Source organism: Choloepus didactylus, chromosome 11 (genome assembly GCF_015220235.1).
Source record: "Choloepus didactylus isolate mChoDid1 chromosome 11, mChoDid1.pri, whole genome shotgun sequence".
NCBI classification, from domain to species: domain Eukaryota; kingdom Metazoa; phylum Chordata; class Mammalia; order Pilosa; family Megalonychidae; genus Choloepus; species Choloepus didactylus.
The window spans coordinates 12,749,912-12,770,949 of NC_051317.1; the positions used below are offsets into that span (position 1 = coordinate 12,749,912).

The 21,038-nt window shown below is 44.0% G+C and overlaps 1 protein-coding gene across 3 annotated transcripts in view; it reads right to left on the reverse strand.

Moving 5' to 3' along the window:
- Positions 1 to 2,530: 2,530 nt before the first annotated feature.
- The window catches only part of ADRA1B (adrenoceptor alpha 1B), an 82,712-nt gene continuing 64,204 nt past the window's right edge, over positions 2,531 to 21,038 (reverse strand). For all 3 annotated transcript variants that reach the window (XM_037798970.1, XM_037798969.1, XM_037798968.1), the window contains one exon: positions 2,531 to 3,153. In XM_037798970.1, coding sequence (XP_037654898.1) covers positions 2,579 to 3,153 — 575 coding nt within the window. In that variant the 3' untranslated portion in view covers positions 2,531 to 2,578. The remainder of the gene's footprint in view (positions 3,154 to 21,038) is intronic.

Here is a 21,038-nt window from a genome sequence, read left to right on the forward strand (position 1 = left end):
TACAAAAAAAAAAAAAAACAAACCATATAGAACGGTACAACATAAAAAGTGAACCCTAATGTAAACTATAGACTACAGTTAACAATATAATGATAAGAATAGTTTCAATTGTAACCAAGATACCACACTTATGCAAAATATTACTACTGTGTGTGTGTGTGTAAATGAGAACTCTACTTTTGGCATGATTTTCCTGTAAAACCTACAAATGCTCTAATAAAAAAAATTAGTGTCTATTCTGTGCCAAGCTTTTTTCTTATTATGTTTTATATAATCCTCATCCCAACCTTGTGAGTAGGTGCTAGCTGTATCTTCAATTTACATGCAAGCAGATGGAGCCTGGTTCAGTTTCCATGTTCTGGTGGCATGGCTGGGATCTGAGCCAAGGTGGCAGAACCGCTGTTCTATGCTCTTCCATCAGAGGGTGCACCATCCCTAAGACATCCAGCCATTCTCATTCACCCATTCTAGCTTTCTCCCTCCTAAATGTTCTGTAACTTTTATGAAATATTATTTAGGCTGGTCACCTCTTTGAGTAACACATTTCTTTATGCTTTAGGACACAAAATTCTTTTTGTTCTTCAAGATAGAATCCTAAAACTGTGTAATCTGATGAACAAAACTGAGTTGTTTTCCTTGTTCCAATATTCAGGTTTTCTAAACTTCATCTATCAAAGTAAAGAATTGCATAATAAATACCTCTGCAGGGAGCTGCCATTTATCAGATGCTTACAGTGTGTCTGGCCCGTGCTAATCATTTTACCCTCATTTGAATCTCCTAATGCTCCTGTGAATTAGGTGCTCTTGTTATTCCTATTTGATGGGATATATGCATGCAAAAATAAGCAGAGCTAAGTAACGGGAGCTGGATGAGAAGGTAAAAAGACTGTGAGCAAGCTGATAACCTTGTTTAAGTCACTGGATCTAGCCATGCCTGATACCCCTGCATTTTCCAGCTACATGAACCACTGTGCCCCCCAACCCCTACCCCAACCTGCTTTTAAACAATTCCTTTCCCAATTAAAGCATTTTGGATTTTTGTCACCTACTGAATGAATGATTGAGGTACTGATATTATAGGAAGAGGTTCTTGCCATTTGAAAAATTATGGAGCTGAATTTAGCTAAACAAGAAGAGAAATGGATGCTTTTTTTGAATCTTAGGGAAGAAAAATGATCCCTGTTTAGTTCGCCATCCTTTAATCTCTTAGCAAACGGGGCTTTCAGAGAAAGTAAAGATCTTAGAATCCACCCTATCATCACACAGATAGGAAATCAATATCCAGAGCGGGGGATGTGACTTTCTCATGTTCCTAGAGTAAATCAGGAGCAGGGCTGGGACCAGAACTCAGATCGCCTTCTCCAAAGTGTATTCCATCCCTCCACACGGTCTTCCTTAGTGCATCCTTTCCAGGCAGGCTCCCCCGTAGCAGAGCTTGAGAGGGTTCAACCCATGTATGTTGCTGGGCCTCATGGATCCATATCTTATCGAGAAACCTCTATAGTCTGGATTCCTTTTCAGGTTACCAGGGGCCCAGGCAAACAATGGAGTGTTTGGCCTGGGGGTGCAGAGAGGACTGGAAGGGAACCAGCCCATCTCTCTGTTGGGTTCAGGCCCTCTCAAAGCCAGACCCACCTAGGGTGACAACCAGGAATCCCCAGGTAGAATTGGAGTCCTAGGGAATCAGAGCCAGGCCAGACATTGCTAGTGTTGCCCACATCAGAAAGCAGCAGCAGGAGGCTTTAGATGATGCTAAAAAAGCAGGGATATGGAACAAGTCCTGGAGGGGGTGAGGGTGGGGGCTCTTTCAGCTGGGAGGTCAAAGTCATTTAGCCCGGGACTGCAAAGGCAAGAAGGTCCAGAACAACCACGGCACACGGGAAAGGCCCTTGACTGTTTGTATTGGCTGCGGCTTCCTTGGCAGAGGAGGTAGGGGCCTGAGGGAGCGGTGACAGATGGGGACAAACCTGAAGAGGAAGGAAAAAGAAACTCTAGGCCCTGCCCGCCTAGAGGTGCGAATGGCATTCACAAATTACTCAAAGCCACACAGGAGAAATAACCTTTAATGTCTTTTTTCCACCCCCACCCCCAACCCCCACCCCCAGCCCCCAACCCCCAAGGCGCCACCATTCAGTGAAGTACAAGGAGCGGCTAGAGAGGTACGAAGTGACATGACAAACAGCGCCCCCGGCGGCCTTCTGGGCCCGCACTCGCTCTGCCCCGGCCCGGCGCACGCACACATGCAGACCACACACACACCTCACGGAGACACGCACGGGTACCCACGGTTAAATACATGTAGAGAGGGACTCATTTTTATATATATACAGGGAGAGAGAGACGTAAATCCCGGCCGGCGTCGGGTCCCCCAGGCTCTCAGCATGCTCGGCCCGGCTCTCCGCGCTGTACCTGGCACCCATGCCCCTGCCAGAAAAGCAGCTGCCCCTCTCCCCGCCCCCCTCCCCGCGTTTCCCCTTGGGGTCCGTGTCTACAGGGCGCTGACACTCCCCTCCCTCCGCCCGCCCTCCCCCCCACGATGATTTCCTCCCCAGGGAAAGGAAGCTGAGCGGCGGGAGCCCTAGAAGTGCCCGGGCGCCAGGGGCATGTTGGTTTTGAAGCCCGGCTGCCCGTTGCTGGTGCCCGCGTCGGTCCCGGGGCTCTCGGGCTCGGCCAGGAGCTTGAAAGTGAAGAGCGGGCCCGACTCGTGGCAGCCGCGGCGGCCTGGGGGCTCCGGCGCGGGCAGGCTCAGGAGGGCGCCGGGCGCCTTCCATTCGGGGAAGGCGCACAGCTCGACGGACGGCGCCGCGCCGCGGCCCAGGTAGCCGGGGCTCGGCGAGGCCGAGGGCAGGGTCCGCTGGCTGCCGCTCAGGCAGCTGCCGCTGTCGTCCAGCGAGTCCTTGCGCGACTGCGAGCGCTCCAGCGAGCCGCCGCGCGTCCACGGCCGGTAGGTGTAGGCGCAGCCGCCCAGTCGGCGACGGCGGCGGCGGCGGCGGCGACCGCGGCACTGGCACCCGAGGATGCGCACGAAGGCGCGCTTGAACTCCTTGCTGGAGCACGGGTAGATGATGGGGTTGAGGCAGCTGTTGAAATAACCCAACCAGAACACCACCTTGAACACGGCGTCCGGGGGCTTCAGGGTGGAAAACAGGGAGCCTGCAGAGGGGAAGGGGAAGGGGAGGGCACGGGCAGAAAGACAGTTTGTGAGTAGTCAGGTCCTCTCCATATGTTCCACGTAAACACAGTCAATGGGTAACATTCCTGCCGCCAGGCCATCGTCCGGTCCAGTTCCTCTGCTTCAAAGGCTGCCTTCCAGTCTCAAGGCCAATGAATCATTCTGGGGGCAACCTCGGAAACTTTCTCTCACTGAGATTATGGAGAGGTAAAACGCAGTGGATGCCCGGTTCCAAATAGCACTATGGATGGATCTTAGAACATTGTTCTTAGTGAAAAAAGGAAGAAGTAGAATGAGATTTATAATATAATACCATTTAGGTAACAACCAAACACACACATTTCAAATTAAAAGAAAAAATATATATTAAATACAAAATGGTTGTCAAAGGGTGGAGGTGGAGGGAAATGGGAACAGGGAAGGGGATAAAAGGAAATCAATCAATAAAATAAGAGGCCTGGCATAGACCAGTGATGGTAAGGTGTCATGAATTAAGAAACATGATTAACTCATCCCTCTGAATTTGAGGTACAAAGACATTTTTATGGCATATTAAATTAAAAAAAAATTCCCATGTTAAATGTAAGGCAACTGAGACTCAGAGAGGTTGTGACTTGACCCAGGCCACACAACATATTTTTAATAGAGGCTGGGATTTACACTAAATTCTAAGTACAAAGTATGTATTTTCTTTTGAAAGTGCTTTTATTAATATTCTTCATGGAAAAATGAGAAAATACAGAAAAAAAAAATAAAACAGTATTTAAAAAGCACACTTAACCCCACAATGCAGAGAAACCTCTTTTTTTGGTGCACACACATCTGGATTTTTTTTCTGTTGTATATGCATATTTAATTATTTTCAAAAATGGGATTATACTCTATAAAACATTTTGTAACCAGCTGGAAGCTGTAGAACAAGGTTTGAGGAGAAGTAAGGAGAGGGAGGGTAAACTGATGAGTGTGCATGCACTTGGACCCCAGGATGGAGGCTGGGGTGGCTGCAGGTGGGAACAGGAGAGCATGCTTGCTTGTGACTTTTCTTGGTGCTGCCCCTGTTTCAGATGGTAGTAAAATAGGCAATAAATGATTGGAGGCTCACCCTGAGGGACTGGCTCGCTTTTTAAAGGATACAGAAATGACAGTAATGCTGATAGCTAATATTGATCATAACCACCATTTACGTTGTCTGTGTGCTTTGTACAGGTCCTATGTGAAACACTATTACACTCAGCTCATTTAACGATCGCAATAACCCCTTGAGGAAGATACTGTTATTGTTCCCATTGGATGGATCAGAGCCCCACATATGATAGTGGTAGCTATTTTTATTTTTATTCATTCATTCTACAAATTTTGAGTGCATGCTATGTTCAGGCACTAGTTCAAGCCATGGGCATATAGAGATGAGTTGGGCAAGGTCTCTCCCCCATGGCAGCACCACAGGCTGTGGAGAGGAAGGCCTGTTAACAGGTCATCACAACAGAACCCACATGGTGTTACACTAGGAGCATGAATGGCACGCTGTCCCTGTGCCCAGGTGCATTTCTTTTTTAGGTCCTTCTTACACGTGCATCTGTGTCCTGCTTGTGCCTCGCTCACTGCCATCAAACTGCAGGCACCTCTTCAAGGGCAAAGATAAGCTGGATCTTCAACTTTATTTTTCTACAAAGTTCTCTCTAAGGACAATGGCAGTTTGAAGTGTTCAGCCAAAGGCTGACTTTTTTCATGGACATTTACAGACATGTTTTGGGTTTGGGCTCCCTGAACTGTTTGTTCCTCTGGCTGGAAGGCCATTCTTAGCCCTTGGCTGATTTAGGCCATGTGCTCAGTGGCTGGAGAACAGGGTTTGGGATTATGCAGACCTGGTTTTGAATCCTTGCTTTGCTTATTGGCTGCGTGACTTTAGGAACATTACTTAACCCTCTCAGCCTCAACTTCCTCATCTGTAAAATGGGGACAGTTTCATAGGGTTGTTGTGATTACATGATAATATCCATCTAAAGTGCTTGATATAGGGCTGCCATCTTGAAGACAATAATAAGTGGTGACCATTTTCTGAATATACTTTATATCCAAGTCCAGACATCCTTCCTCTTTCAGGAACTCTGCTCTGATTAACCCCACCCAACTCAGGCTGAACCTCTTTATTCTGTTCTCCATGGAATGTAGACAATCAGATCTTATTCTGTTATTTTATTGTTGCTTGTTAATGTTCTTAAACCATCTCAGGGCTGGCTGTGTTCTTGTTCACCGCCCAGACTATAAATTCCTTCTGGGTAGGAACCACATCTTCATTTCTTTTCTTTTCCTTTCCAAGTTTGTATTTTTATTACAAAAAGGATACATGCTGAATTAAAAAAAATTTGCACATTACAAAAATCTATTGTGTAGAGTGAATATCTTTTCTCCAGCCAAGCAGAGGGAACCAGAGTTAGCTGTTTGATTTTTATCTTTCTAGAATTTTTTTAAAAATGGGGTCATACTGTACATACCTTTCCCCAAATTGCTTTCCTCACTTAGAATGTGTATGGCATCTCCCCACATCAAGGCATACAGTGCTATCTCTCTCTCCATTTTTTTTTTTCAAGAGCTGCATTCCATCTCGTAGTCTGGATGTATAGCAGTTTATTTAATCCTTTCCCTAAAGATAGTCAAGTGGGTGGTGTGCCGGTTGTATATATTATGTCCCCCAGAAAAAGCCATATTCTTTTAATCCAATCTTGTGGGATATTTGGATTAGGTTGTTTCCATGGAGATGTGACCCACCCAATTGTGGGTAATACCTTTTGATTAGATTATTTCCATGGAGGTATGGCCCCGCCCATTCAGCCTGGGTCTTGATTACTCTACTGGAGCCCTGTAAAAGCTCAGACAGAAGGAGGTCAGTGCTGCTGCAGCTAAGAGAGGCATTTTGGAGACGGCCGTTGAAGTGGACTTTTCCAAGTCCAGAGTTTGCCTGGGAAAAACTAAGAGAACACCCCCTGATGCCTAGAGAGAAATGCAACCTGGGAGCAAGCAGACACCAGCCACGTGCCTTCCGAGCTAACAGAGGTTTCCCAGAAGCCATCGGTGTTCTTCAGTGAAGGTATCCTATTGTTGCTGTCTTTGTTTGGACACTTTTATGGCCTTAGGACTATAACTTTGTAACCAAACAAACCCTCTTTATAAAAGCCAATCCATTTCTGGTGTTTTGCATAATGGCAGCACTAGCAAACCAGAACAGGTGGTTTCCAGTTTTTGGCTTTGCAGACTGCAGTGTGAACAGCCTCAGGCATTTCCCTTTTTGCACATTGGAGTATATCTGTAAATTCCTATATGAGGGATCACTGGGTCAGTTCCACATCCAAGTGCGGACAGCCAAACTGCCTTCTGAACTACTTGTACCAATTTACCCTCCTATCTCTGTGGTTGAGTGTGATCATCCCTACAACTCCACAACTCTGGGGTGTGTCAGCCGTTTTAATCCTAGCCTCATGTGGCAGGTGAACAATGATCTCACCCTCTTGCTCCATTTTATTCTGTCCATCTGCAGGCCCCAGCAGAGCACTCCCACCTTGAATCCACCCTGATTGACCTCTGACTAGGAGTTCCCTTTTTTCATCAGAATCGGCTCCCTGGGTCAGAAACCTGCCTCTTCCATCAGCAGCCACATGGCCTTAGGCAAGTTCTATAATGTCCCTAAGCCTCAGTCTCCTCATCAGTGAAATGGGCTAATAATAGTATTGATCTTTCTGGGTTGTTGTTAGGATTAAACAAGATAAAACATGTGAAGTCCTAAGTAGCACTCTGGGCACAGGGGCCTGCTACACAATCAACTCTGCATTAATGGTAACTAATCAGATAATAATTATCATTCCTGTAAGTCACTGATTGGGCTGGAAATAGAATGACCAGAAACCTATGCTTGGTAACTTGCTATATCACTTTGGGCAAAAATTGCTTTCCCATTCTGGCCTTAGTTTTCCTTCTTTAGTTGAGTGATTTGACCTAGGTCTTTTTCAACCTTAAAATTCAGTCTCCTTGCCCATCAGAGCCTGGGTACACCTGCTTCTCTAGACCCACCACGGAGGGGCAGTGTTGGGCAGGGGCCGAAGCTGCAGGCAGCTACAGATTCCATGCATATTTCTGCCCCCCCCCCCCCCCCCCCCCCCCCCCCCGGCTCCTCTCTCCCCACAGCAGCAGAGTAGCTGCTAGAATGAGGGCCCTGTTTGCTACACTGGCCTGGCCTGGTGGGAGTAAAGAAGCCATAGTTAATTAGGGAAGGTGCTGAGCCTCTTTGGCATGAAAGAGAACTGGTGCTGGGGATCTTTTCCCCTGGACATTCAAACAGACTTTCACTAGGGAGAGCTGGGGGAGATGCCGGGAGAAGGGAGCAAATATCAATAAGAAATGTGGATTCCCGGAAGGCCTGTGCTAGGAGTCAAGGCTGTGCTGGGCTCTTTGACATTGCTTTTTCGTGTCTCTAAGCCTGGCTCTACTTCTCTAGCTCATGAAATGATCCTGATGCTCCTTGCGTTGCATCTTAGAGCCAAGGCTTGCCAAGATTGGGAAATCACCCTCCTTAGCTGAGTCTCTGTGTGGGCAAGTGGCATGCTCAAGGTCACCCAGCTGGGGAATGGTAGAATTGCCATCAGAACCTGTTCAAGTTGTCGCTCATTTGATTCAACAAACATTTATGGAGGCAGTGGAGTTTAATGATTAATGACCTGTTTGGACTTCACAGTTAGGTAGATCTGGGTTCAAATCCTAGCTTTGGCCTGTCCCAGAGGTGTGACCTTGGAGAAGCTACTCAAGCTCAGTGAAGCTTGGTTTCCTGCAAAATGGGATGGTGATAGTTCTTTTTTTATGTGGGTGAGATGAGCTTATGCATAGTAAGTGCCTAACTCATTGAAAGCACTCAATAAGCATAGCTAATACGACTACTGTGAATGCTGCAACTATTTGTTACTGCCAGTGGTATGACTACAAGGATGAGGAAGATGGCAAAGAGGATGACATACACTGTGCTGACCCAGACACTGGGACTCAGCCTGGTGCACTTTCCAATACAGACCCAAGGATGGGCTTCGGAGGTTCTTGAACCTGCTGAAATTGTATGCAATGCTCATGCATCTTTCCTCAGGGAGGGTCTGTAGTTGGCATCACACCTTAAAGGGCTCAGTGACTCTCCAGACTAGGTTTCCTAAGCCTCAGTCCCTCTATTTCCTCCAGGAAACTGACCAAAGCCCTGGGCTACCTGTACCACCCTTTATTTAACACTTTTCTTTAAACCAACGGACTCTTGGAATCTGTTTTAGTTTTCTAGCTACTAAAACAAATACCATACAATGGCTTGGCTTAACAGCAGAAATTTCTTGTCGTACAGTTTCAGAGGCTGGAAGGCTTGCTTCCTCTCTGAATCAGTATCTTCTGCCTGACCGGCAGTCTTTGGGGTTCCTTGGATATTTTGTCACATGGAAATGCTTGTGGCAGCGTGTTCACCTTTTCCTTCTGGGTTCAGTTGGCTTCTAGCTTCTGGCTGCTGCTTCTGGCTTCTCTCTCTGCCTGGTTTTTACTCTATTTATAAAGGACTCCAGTAATCTGGACTTAAGACCAACCTGATTTAGTTGGGCCACACCTTGACTGAAGTAACATACTAGAGATCTTATTTATAATGGGTCCATACCCACAAAACCAGGGGTTGAGAACTGAACATGCCTTTTGTGGGGGACAAGAGTCTATCCCCAACAGTATCTAAACAATATTCTTTTTAAGAAAGCTATCACTATTCTTACATCCACATGGCGGGTCATAATAGAGAAAAACAAGATGAAAAAAAACAACATTAGTACCTTTTGGAAAGCTCAATAGACAGGGATTAGTAGAGGTTGCGGGGGTTGGGGGTGTTAAAGACATGCTAGCCCTAAACTGAGAGGAACTCACTTTTGAGGAGTCCAAAAGATTGAAAGAGAAATGAACAGAGAATAACTTTCTGTGGGGGAGTCCAGCCTCTGGCACATAGTGGGTGCTAAATAAATCTTTTTTTAATGACCAACTGACTGAATATGTGACTCAGAGTTTCTCATGCCACCTCCAGCTGTTGTCTCAAGCTGTCTTGCACCTCACCTAAGCCCATAGTGAATGCCACCAGCAGCACAGGCCCAGCCCTGCAAAATCACTTTTGCCTGAGGCCCCAAGGCTCCACTCTGATGCCTTTTGCTTAGGCTTATTAAGCAGATCAAATGAAACCATACTTCTGAGAGGGCTTAGAGGGGGTTGAAAGCTCGATACCTGGCTGAGGCATTTCTATTATTTACTTTCATTGCAGGCAGAGAATGTAGGAGTTGGGGCTTGGGGAGAGGGATAAAGAGGGGTACAGATGTTGCTATGAGCCCACTGTGTCACCTGGGCTTTGCCAGGGCCTGCCCAAGGTGGATTTAGAGGGATTGTGAAGTGCAAGGATCAAAGGCTGAGCAGGCTGAGCACAGGGAGAAGCATTTCTTGGCTGACTGTGGTACCAGCAGGTAATTCCTAAGGTGCTAGTCAGCAAGTCTCAACAGTGAACACAAGGTCCCACTGCAGAATGGTAGCTCCCATTTAATAAGCTTTTACTCGGTGCCGGGCACTGGGCTAAATGCTTAACATTGTCATTCTAGTTACTCTTTCAATGGTCTCATTTCCCAGGTGTCTCAGTTTCCTAGGGCTGCCATAACAAATTACCACAAACTGGGTGGCTTAAAACATTAGCAATTTATTCTCTGACAGTTCTGGAAGCCAGAAATCAAGGAGCTAGCAGGGACAGGCTCCCTCGAGGGCTCTAGAGGAGGATGCCTCCTTGCCTCTTCCTGGCTTCTGGTGGCTCCTGGTGATCCTTGTATTCCTTGGCTTGCAGCTGCGTGACTCCAATCTTTGCCTCTGTCTTCTCCCCTCTGTGTATATGTACCTTCTCTTCTTATGAGGACACTGGTCATTGGACCAGGGCCCACCCTTATCTGGTATGACCTCATCTACCAAAGACCCTGTTTTCAACTAAGCTCCATTTTACAGGTACTGGGGGTTAGGACCTGAACATACACTTTTGGGGGACACAATTCAACCCATGACATCAGGGTTTCTCCTGCACAGTTGTAGGGGGCCATCCTTTCTGTAGTGTACAACATTCCCCAATGATGATACATCCATCTTGCTTGCCTTGGCCTGGGACACTCTGACTATTACTGTCGGGGGAATGGGAGCTCAGATTCATTAGGCAAGTTGCCCAAGGCCATAGAGCTGGTGGATAATAGAGCTAGAATATGATCCAGGCAGCTTTTAACAGAGCATCTTGACCTCTAACAATACAATTCATGGAAAACAATTATATATTTTTATGCATATAAAAGACTGGAAGGATATAACGCTGAAACAGCAATAGTGCTTATCTTTGGGTGGGGAAAATGGGTGAATTTTCCTTCTGGGTGCTTTTTGGTGTCTGAATTATTTTTTGCAGTGGAGAAAAAGAATCCAATGAATAGTACTTAAAAAAAAAAAAAAACCAACCAACAAGCCAAAAGATGTTGTGTTCATTGGACCTTTGTTGTGTGCCAGCTAACTTCCTCATGTCCTATTTCATTTAATCCCCACAACAGCTCTATGAGCATGGTGAGATTGTCCTCATTTTACAGATAAAGAAATTGAGATATGGATAGATAGAGGGACTTGCCCAAGATTCCCCTGTGGGTGAAAGAAGGAGACAGATTTGAAATGAGATCTTTTGTTAAGCCCAGCCTCCTCTGTTAGCTCTTGGCATGTCTGTAGGCCCTCAGGTGCTTGTCCCCTCACTGTAGGGCAGAAATGGGGGATCTTTTTTATTCTCCATCCGCAGGCTTTCACTAAATACTGGTTGAAGGAATGAGCCAATGAGCGGGCTTGGAGGCTGCAATGATACATGAGGATATAAACCATGATTTATCTTGTCCACAGAAAATCAGAATTGGGCTGGGTAGTTCCTAACACCCCTCTGGGATTTGACTTTCTGGGACTCTAAAATTATAAATTTGACTTGACTTACTTTACAGTCTGTGTCAGACAAGTTGATGGCCTCGGAGGAGACAGTGGGTGGTGAAATTGTTTTGGTCAGCTTGTAAATAGAGTGTAACTCCTCTTCAACAAGGCACTTAGGAGAATTTGGTTATACCTTCAGCCAAGCCTCATAAAACAGCTTGCCCAGTACAAGCTCAAAAATATAAAAATACTTGCTAATTTGTTCAGCACCAGCTTTGTAAAGGAGGTTTCCTTGGATTTGGAAATTCCCTTCGAGGCTCTTCCCTTTTCATTTGCCACTTAACCCTGGAATGAAATCGTAAAATTGTCCAACAAATACAATATCTTTAATGCCAACAGATCCATGTTAAGTTTTAAAGCAAACGCTGAAACTATAATAATCCTCAAGGCCACCATTTAGAATTCACTAGGAACAATTTATTAGGTTCTATGTTTACAAACATTCTCTCCTGCTATCCTTCCAGCAGCTTTGCTGTAATTTTACCTTTTTTTACAGATGGGGAAACTGAGGCCCAGGGTTTAACGAGGTCATATGTCTAGTAAGTGGTGGAGCTGGGATCAAAATCCAACTCTAAAGTTGACCTCTTCATCATTGTTTAATAATAAGAAAAGAAAGCTTCTATTCGTTTCCTTAAGCACTAGGCAATTTCTTCCTTAACTGGGCACAACTGTCTCAATACTGAGTAGGCAAAGCACCTTATCACAACCTCAGATATGGCATTCATCACTTTCTACCTTGAAATACATTTGCTTAGGCCTATGTGAGCTTCTAGAGGAGAGTTCACGTCGGGTTCTCTCTGTTCCCAGTGCCCGGCACACGTGGCAGGCACTCAGCCAATATGTGTCACATGAAAAATAATAGTAACACAAATAATAAACCCCAGATACTCCAGCCCCTGGCTACTCAAAGTGAGGTTCAAAGATAAGGAGTGTCGACATCACCTGGGCACTTATTAGAAATGCAGAATCTCAGTGCTCCAGCAAATCAGACTCCGCTTTTTAACAAGTCCTAGGTGAGAAGCTTTGCCTTAGCTCACTTTACTATGTTATTTAAAAAATTATTTTCCCGGGGTATTTTGGGACTCATGGATGAGCAATGGCTAGTCGGAGAGCCATTTCATCATGGGATTGACTCCCTTGACCCAAATCCTCCAGTGGCTCCTGTCGAAACTGCTGAAGCTGAATTTAAGACCCGCACAATGTGGTTGCAATGGACAAGAGTTGAATTTTCTGGGTCACTCCCCTTTATTCACATCGTGCTCCGGGCTGACATACCCTTTCCTCTCCCCTCCTCCTCTTCATCCTTTCCAGGCCTGGCTCAAACTCCTCCTTGTCACCACCACAGCTCTCAGTGACTTGCTCCCTCTGAATACGGAAGCAGAAGGAAGGAATGAACAGGCCACAAAGACCTGCTAGGATCCAGGAGAGGCACACCCCTTATTTAACTTTATCCTCGCAGTAGGCAGGAAAGAGGGGAGGGTACTATAAGTCTCGGTTTACAGATGCAGAATCGAGGCTCTGAGTGGCATTTAACTCCACCAGTGTCATAGAGCTAGCAAGTGGTGGAAGTGGCTCCCAAGCCATGCTATTTCCACAATATATGAACTCTTAGAACACTTCCAGGGCAAAGAGAGGCTAGAATTGTTCACTCAGGTTATTTATAATGGTGTTCTTTACATATATTTTATCTGGTCTGTAAAATTGCAAGTATTTAGAAGCCCAAACACCAGGGTTTTGTGTCACTGTACCCCAGTGGTTCTTAGCCTTTTAGCAGAGAGGGATGTCACAGGCCCTTTTCAGAATCCAGCAAGGCTGGCTTTGCAGATAATTTAGCACCACACAATTTCAGGGGCTCAAAGACCCCCTAAATAAAGTCCATCCAGGATACCCGGGACATGGACACATTCTGGATTAAGAGTTTCTGCTATTCTCTTCACAGATTTCTATCATAGTAGCTACTGAATTGTTTATTTATAGGTCTATCTCCTTTGATTATAAGCTCCTTGAGGCCAGGATCTGACTTATTGCCTCGTTTTTCTAGTACCTAACACAGAGCTGGACTTTCATCGAATGTTTAATAAATATTTGTTAAGTACATGACAAATGTACTCAACAAATGAACTTTCCCTTGTATGCCTAGCCAATGTTGTCTTCACAGTAGGTGCTGAATAAATGGTTGTTGATTGATTCCCTTGTTTGTAATTTTCTTTCTTCCTCTTCTTTACTTATACAAATGGTAAGCACATGGCAACAACTAGCTCAATTCCCATCTCCTCCCTGAAACCTATCCTACCTGCTCCAGGCCACTTCTCCTTTATTTTCCATCAAAACAGTGTTCATAGCACATAGGTTAACTCAGAAGGTCATTGTTGAGGGATGTGCCCGCTGTCCTTTAAAATGGGGTCTGTGTCTTACACCTCTAGCATAGGGCTGGGCATGTGGTCAGCACCCATCAATCACCTATGGATTAATTGACGGATCCATTTCAACTACTTCCTGGTTTAGGCTCAGAGTTGAGAACAGATGGGATAGATTTTTTTCCTGTAGCTCTTAAGGGTCCATCTGGGATGCCAGGCTGAATTTGTTCCATGCTTGGACATCACTGGAAACAGCAGTTCCCATGCAGAGCACTTTTAGAGACCAAGCATTGGCGGGACCTATGTGAAAGAAGCTATAAAACTTTATAAAGGGGCATAAAAAGAAGGCATGTATAAATGGAGGGACAGAACTTGCTCTAGTACAGGGAGTCTCTATCCAAGATAACTTCAGTTCTCCCTAAATTAATCTGAAAATTCAAAACAATCTCACTAAAATCCCAACAGGGGAAAGGCAACCTAAATGATCCAAAACCAAATATATGGAAGGATAACTATGAGAAAATAGACAGGTCAATTAAAATAAATAAAAAGAATGGTGGAGTGGGCATGGGGGGTGATGGATAACCCTGCCCCTACATATAGTGAAACCTATTATAAACTCATAACAATTAAAAAATATTAGGACAGGAGGTGCAGGAAAAGGCAGAAAGATTAGTGAAATTATGTAGTTTAGAAACAGAGCCAAATATCCATGAGAATTTTGTAGATTTTATGTTCATGGGAAAAAAATAGATTATTCTATATGCGATGTTGAAACAACAGGCTGGTTATTTAGAAAAAATAAAGCTGGTTCTCTACTTTGTTTCTTACACCAAAATAAACTCAGATGTATTCAATATTTTAAATATAAAAAATAAAATAATAAAATAGGAGATGTAGGTGAATATTTATATAATTTTGAAATAGCATGGCAGACGTTAAGGATCTGCAAAGGAGAGTGTTGATGAATTTGTTTACCTGTTTCTATAGAATCCCAAAGTTTGAATGGAAGTTAAAAGAAGAATCCGGAGAAATATTTGTAATTCAAATGACAGTAAAAGGAAAAACCTTTCTACTATACAAAGCCCTCTCTTAAATCAGTAAGAGATAAACAACTCAACAGAAAACCAAGCAAATCATATGGATGAGGAAATAACAAGAATCAGTATAACAGGGACACACTGAATTAATAAAAAGATACAAAATTCCTTTATAAGACAAATAACACAAATCAAAAAGCAGCAAAATATTTTAGGTCTATTAGTTTGGTAAATATTAAAAAAAAGTTGTCTGTGCTCTGTTTGGTAAGAGTATGGGAAACAGACATTTTCATAAATTCTGGGTGGGAGTACACATTTTGTGTGGAAAATTGGGCTTTATCTAGTGAACTTAAAATTTAGTAATTTTTGATCTAAGTATTTCACATCAAGGAACTTATCCTACAGAATTACTCTTAAAAGGGAACAAAGCTAAAAGTGCAAGCAATTACAGTAATGTTTCAGAGAAGTTGGAAATAACCTAGATTTCCAACAACTGGGGACTTGTGAAACCATATATCATTCACACAATGAAGAATCATACATCTATTGAAATGGTAAGCTAAGTCTACATGGAATGATGTCCAAGATGGAATTAAGGAGAAAAAAGCAAATTTCAGGAAAGAATGTTTAGTATGATCTTATTTTTATAAAAAATCATTGTGTGTGTATGCATATATTTGTATGTATATATTAGTATATTCACAGAGAAACATTAGATAAATATACACCAAACTATTTATAATGGTTATCTTTGGAGGAAGCTTTATGGGAAGATTTTCATTTTGTATTTAAAATATTTTTTGCAATGAACAAATGTTGCTTTTGTAATCAGTAAAGGGAGAGAGACAAAGAAAGAGGGAAGAGAGGAAGAAAAAGATTGATTGAAAATACAGGGGTTAAAAAAAGAACCAACCAAAAAAAAAAAAAAAGATCCAGCAAAAAATAAAAATAAAAAGATAAAGTAAAACAAAACAAACAAAACAACCAGCATTGGGTTTAGGAGCCGGCAGACCCTTTCTGGGCCCAAATCGCCTCATGTATGGAATGAGAAGGTTGCATTAGTTTCCAGGGCCCCCTCTTTCTCTGACCCTCAGCTTTGTGTTCACCCTCTTTTAAAGGTGGAACAGAAATTAGGAGAGAGGATACAAATATACCTCCAGCCAGAATGTCTTTGAGCCTTGAACAAACAGGCTGCACACTACTTGATCATTCCTTTCGAGGGAGCAGATGAACCCATGGGTTGGCTGACAGGCCCGGGTGCCTCCAGATGAAAGGCTCCACAAGAGAACAGGGACAATTACTGGGCTTGGGGAATCAGATGGTAAAACTCTGAGATTTGACCACTTAGGCCATTAGGCTCCATGCGCCGCCTTTCATCCCTTCTCAGCAGCTGCTGATTTACCTGCTTTCCTCTTTCTGACTTTTCCCTTTGTTCTTTCCTTTGGCTGATGGTAATCAAAACTTTTGCCTATATCCTAAATGCTGCGCCAAGTTTAGAATGGGCCTGGGATCCCTGCAGGGCTCTGCATCGCCTGTCCACTTGTCTGGCCCAGTTTGGGGCATGATGCTCCCGGAAGTAGCCTGCATCTGGGGTTGTGCCTTCCTCGATGGCTGCAGCCCTTGGTGTACCTGGACCACACAGTGAGAGATGCCAGCCCACTGTCCCTAGGACATCTTGTCTTCTCACTGAGCCTTCTCCTTCCTTTCTGTCTTGGCCCTAGTCACGAAATGGCTAGTCCTTGCTGCTGCTGAATACATGCTTCTCTCCAGGTTCTAGCAAAGTGGGGCTTTATCCTGCTTCTCAGGCTAAATCCACAGGCGGACAGTAGAACGATTCTCAAATTCCTGTCCTTTCTCATAGCTTGAAGGCTCCCCACAGCCATGAAGCCTTCCAGGTGGAAGTGCCTGGAGAACAAGTCACTGCTAAATTCAGAATAGAGAGCTGGGGCCTGGCCATGGATGGACAAGAATGTTTTCTGAGCATTTCAATAAAAAAAGGACTGAATGGGTTAAATATTATTGTCTGTGCCGTTGATATATGTGGAGCCCAAGCATCAGCTAGGGATCTTCCTGCTCCTTGAAAGCTATGTGAAGTTATCTTGAATGTCCCTTTTCCATAATTCTGGAAGTCCAAACTCCTAATTTCTGGAGTGGGGCAAGGGACTAGTGTCATGCTGGCCTCTCTGTCTATTGGCTTCTCTTTCTCTTGGCAGCCTCCTCTGCTTACACCAGGTTGAGCCATTGATTTCCCCCAGAGAAAAATCACCCACACCAAAGCGTGTAGGAGCACTGCTTAATGCCGTGCTCTCTGACCCCTCTCCCTGTTCTCCCATCACGCTCCTCTCTCTCCATCTCCCTCCCAGATTGCTCCAGGAGTTCCGGATTCTTATTTATCTTTTGAGGTGAGCTCTTCTGTTTTCTCTTGAGGTAGTCCTGGCATTAGCCTTGTTGAGGGAGGATGGGGAGGAGTAAGGGGGAGAGTGATGGAGGCTGTTGAGTTTTACCTTTTACCTCCAACTTCAAGGTAAAACAATTGTTTTTCAAAGAGTTTTTTTTCTGCTCAAACAACATCTAGATTTTCAGAAAATATGCTCCATTCTCAATTTGACTTAGGTTTTTGAACTACTGTTCTTAGCTGGAAGTTCTCAAGCTTTGATCCACTTCACAGCAAGTTATTTTTTTTTTAAACCCCCAAATGTCTCATTTATTAGATAATGAATAAACAAAGGAAGGCATGTCCATAAAATACAATAGTATTCAACCAAATAAAGGAATAAACTACTGATATATGCAACAACATCTGTGACTTGCATAACATTATGCTAAGTGAAATAAGTTGAAAATATCACATATAGGATGAGTCCATTTTATTCTAGAATAGGTAAGATTATAGTGACAGAAAGTAGATCAGCATTTGTCAGGGTCTTGGTGGGTCAGAGGAGATCGATTATAAAGGGGCACAAGGAAACTTTTTGAGGTGACGGAATTATTCTATATATTGATTGTGGCATGTTCTTTTTAAAAATTCTGTTGTAAAGCTTTTTTTTATACTTTACTTATCAAAAAATTAAAACAAAAACATTTCAAACAAAACAAAACAAAGGAATAAGAAAAACAAATGACCTAAGATAACTACATTGCTTCCAACATGTTCCTACCATACCCCAAGAAAATTAACACTCCATAGTCATTCCTGAGCATTCTCATATCATTAAGATTACTTTCCATATCTTATCTTATTGTTCCCCCTTCACTAGTGGCTGTCTATCTCTAGGTCCCCTACATTCTACAATATAAACCATTTATTTTACATTTTTCACAGAATTCACATTAATGGTAACATACAATATCTCTCTTTTTGTCTGGCTTATTTCACTCAGCATTATGTCCTCAAGGTTCATCCATGTTGTCATATGTTTCACGACCTCATTCCTTCTTACGGCCACTTAGTATTCCATCGTGTGCATATACCACATTTTGTTTATCCACTCATCTGTTGAAGGACATTTGGATTGTTTCCATCTCTTGGCAATTGTAAATAATGCCGCTATGAACATCAGTGTGCAAATATCTGTTCGTGTCACTGTTTTCAGATCTTCTGGGTTTATACCGAGGAGTGAAATTGCTGGATTGAAGGGTAACTCGATATCTAGTTTTCTAAGGAACCACAAGACTGTCCTCCAGAGTGGCTGTACCATTATAAGTCCCACCAGCAATGAATAAGAGTTCCAGTTTCTCCACATCCTCTCCAGCATTTGTAGTTTCCTGTTTGTTTAATGGCAGCCATTCTAATTCGTGTGAGATGGTATCTCATTGTAGTCTTGATTTTATATCAAGTTTTTATTGAACATCTCCCAGGTGCCTAGAGCTGGGTTAAGCATTTAATCAAGGTGATTAAAACTGATTTGGGAAGCAAGGAGATTTCATCAATTATTTTAGTCAGTCACCTCAAGGCCATGAGGTGGGTACAGCTATTATGCCCATTTTATAGATGAGAAAACTATGGCTCAGAGAGACAAAGTAACTTGCTCGAGACTACATAGTGGTAGAGACAGAATTCAGTTCCAGGACCGATCCCAGAGCTACTGATCTTTCCACTACCCCATGCTTATTCCCTAAGAAAGATTCGTCATTTCTCTGGAACATTCAGTGTGGATGGGCCTAGAAGAAAATGAGGACATGCTGGCTACACATAGGAATGGCGAGATGTGCGTGGATGATGGTTTGGGAAGAAGTGTTATTCGCAGTAAGCCTCAAATAACAAAGAACTGACATTTCTACTCTCAAAGAACTTTCCTGCAAAAATGATTCCACTGTCACACCATTTTGAGGAGACGGGGGTGGCAGTGGTGGTGGTGGTGGAATGGCCAGGAATAACAAGCCCCTTTATGAAAGGGTGTAATGGCAGTGGGACAAGTGTGACTCTGAGAGCCTGTGACTTATGAAGGTTATCTGGCTCTTGAGGGAGGTGGCCTGACTTCCTACAATGTCCTGATCACAGGGAAGGTACAGGATGCAGGCTGACACTCACAATAATTAGAACTGAACTCAATCTTTATGATGTGTTCAAAGAGGATACAGAAGATGGTGGTGAACTGAATTTAACAACAGTCAAAAAAATAACAATGGCAGTTCCTATCTATTGAGAGCTTATGGGAGGCAAGCATTATAACTAACCTCTTTATCTTGTCTCATTAGTAGCCAAAACAATTCTATGTGGGAGGTACAGTTACTGCCCCCATTTCACAGAAGTTTAACTTGAGGCTTAAAGATGGAATATCTAGTTAAGGGTCCCAGGACTCTTAAGAAATAGAGACTCATTCCAACCCATGAGTTTCTGCCCTCCCGATGATTGCTGCTTTAACCTTGCGAGGCAGGCCACCAAGAAATCAAGTACTCAAAGGAAATTTAAGAACATGGAGCAGGTTCCACATGGGAGTGGAAGGCGCAGAGGGAAAAAAGGCGAGCCATGTTTGGGTGTGAATAAACTAGTTTTCAGATGGCTCATGTTCCCAGTCAAATCCAGGAGAAACTGTAATTATTTAGAATTGAAAAAGTCAACCTTCTGTCATCTGTTGGCCTCATGAAAGTCAGTCTTGGGCACCCAGGAAGGTGGAGGGAGAAGGGATGTTTAACTCACAAATTCTTCTGTGATTTGCAAATGGGCAATGCCAGAAACAAAACTGACAGGAGAGGGCAAAGGATAAGTTTTCACAGGATGGAGAAAAATAAAATAAATAGAAATCAAAAGATAAGACTCAGCCAGGCAATAAAAGGGCACAACAGCCCTCTTTTTCATTGCCATTCCTCTCCACATATTTGACAAAGATGTGGCCCCCAAGGTGGCCATGGCAGGTGGCAAGGCCAGGCAGCTCAGCTCCAGCCCTGAGGAGCTGCCTGAATTCTCTGTGTGTGTCTCACAGTGCTCTGGCAGCCCTGGCCTGCCCACCCAGACAGAGCAAAATTCTCTGCTGGGTCACCAAAAAGGGCAATTTGGTCAAGAGAGCTAATTCCTCTGTTTACCTTCTTTCTTGCAGGCTGGGACCAGATGTTCCACCCCCAATTCTGAAAATGTCACTTGATGGATCATTATGAAAAATAGCCCCATTACTCCCAGAGGCACGTGCTCAGGCTGAGGAGAGCTCATAGATGGATCTGCTAGGCCCAGCAGCATTTAAGGTGGATGGCTGGGCAGATGGACACAACCTCACTCTCCCCTCCCTGCCTCATCCTAATGCACTGCTTCTGGCAGGAGGGGGTGGGTGGGGTTGGTGAAGCTTTGAGTGATCTGGGGTGAGGCATTCCAGGCCATAAAGGTGCAGAATGCAAGGGGAGAGAATGAAAAACACCAGCGTGTGAAGAACTGCATTTGGCAGGAGGATGGATTCCAGACTTGTGCTTCCAAGGCTGCTGAAGTGCAGAAATGAAAGGAGGCTGGTCTGCTCCGTGGTCTTGCTGGTTGGATGGAGAGGACAGCACGACCTCAGGAGAGAGTCCTGGCTTGGGTACCTCACCCAACATGGCAGCAGATACACTGTTACAGTGCATGTGCATTTTATCCCAGCCTCTCCTGATGTGGCTCCTTTTTCTGCAGGATTGTTAAAAAGTAAAACCTGGTAAGACCAGCATAGGAAGACTGGGTTTATTGCCCTGCTTTTAGTTTTAGTCTAAACACTGTTGTTCTATCAACCCTTGATCAAGCACAGGAGTTCTTAATGGGGTCTGTGAACCCCGGAAAAAGAAAGTGGTCTCTTGATGTGCATACGGGCAGTTTCTGTATAGATGCTTCATAGCTGCCGTCGATTCTCAAAGAGGTCCATGTACCAAAAAAGGATAGGAATCATCGATTTAAAGAAAATCTCTGTTTTCATCAGGAACCGAGTTGCATCCATGTTCTAAAGAGCATGAATAAGCTGTCAGAAGTCTGGGCTTCATTTCCTCAGT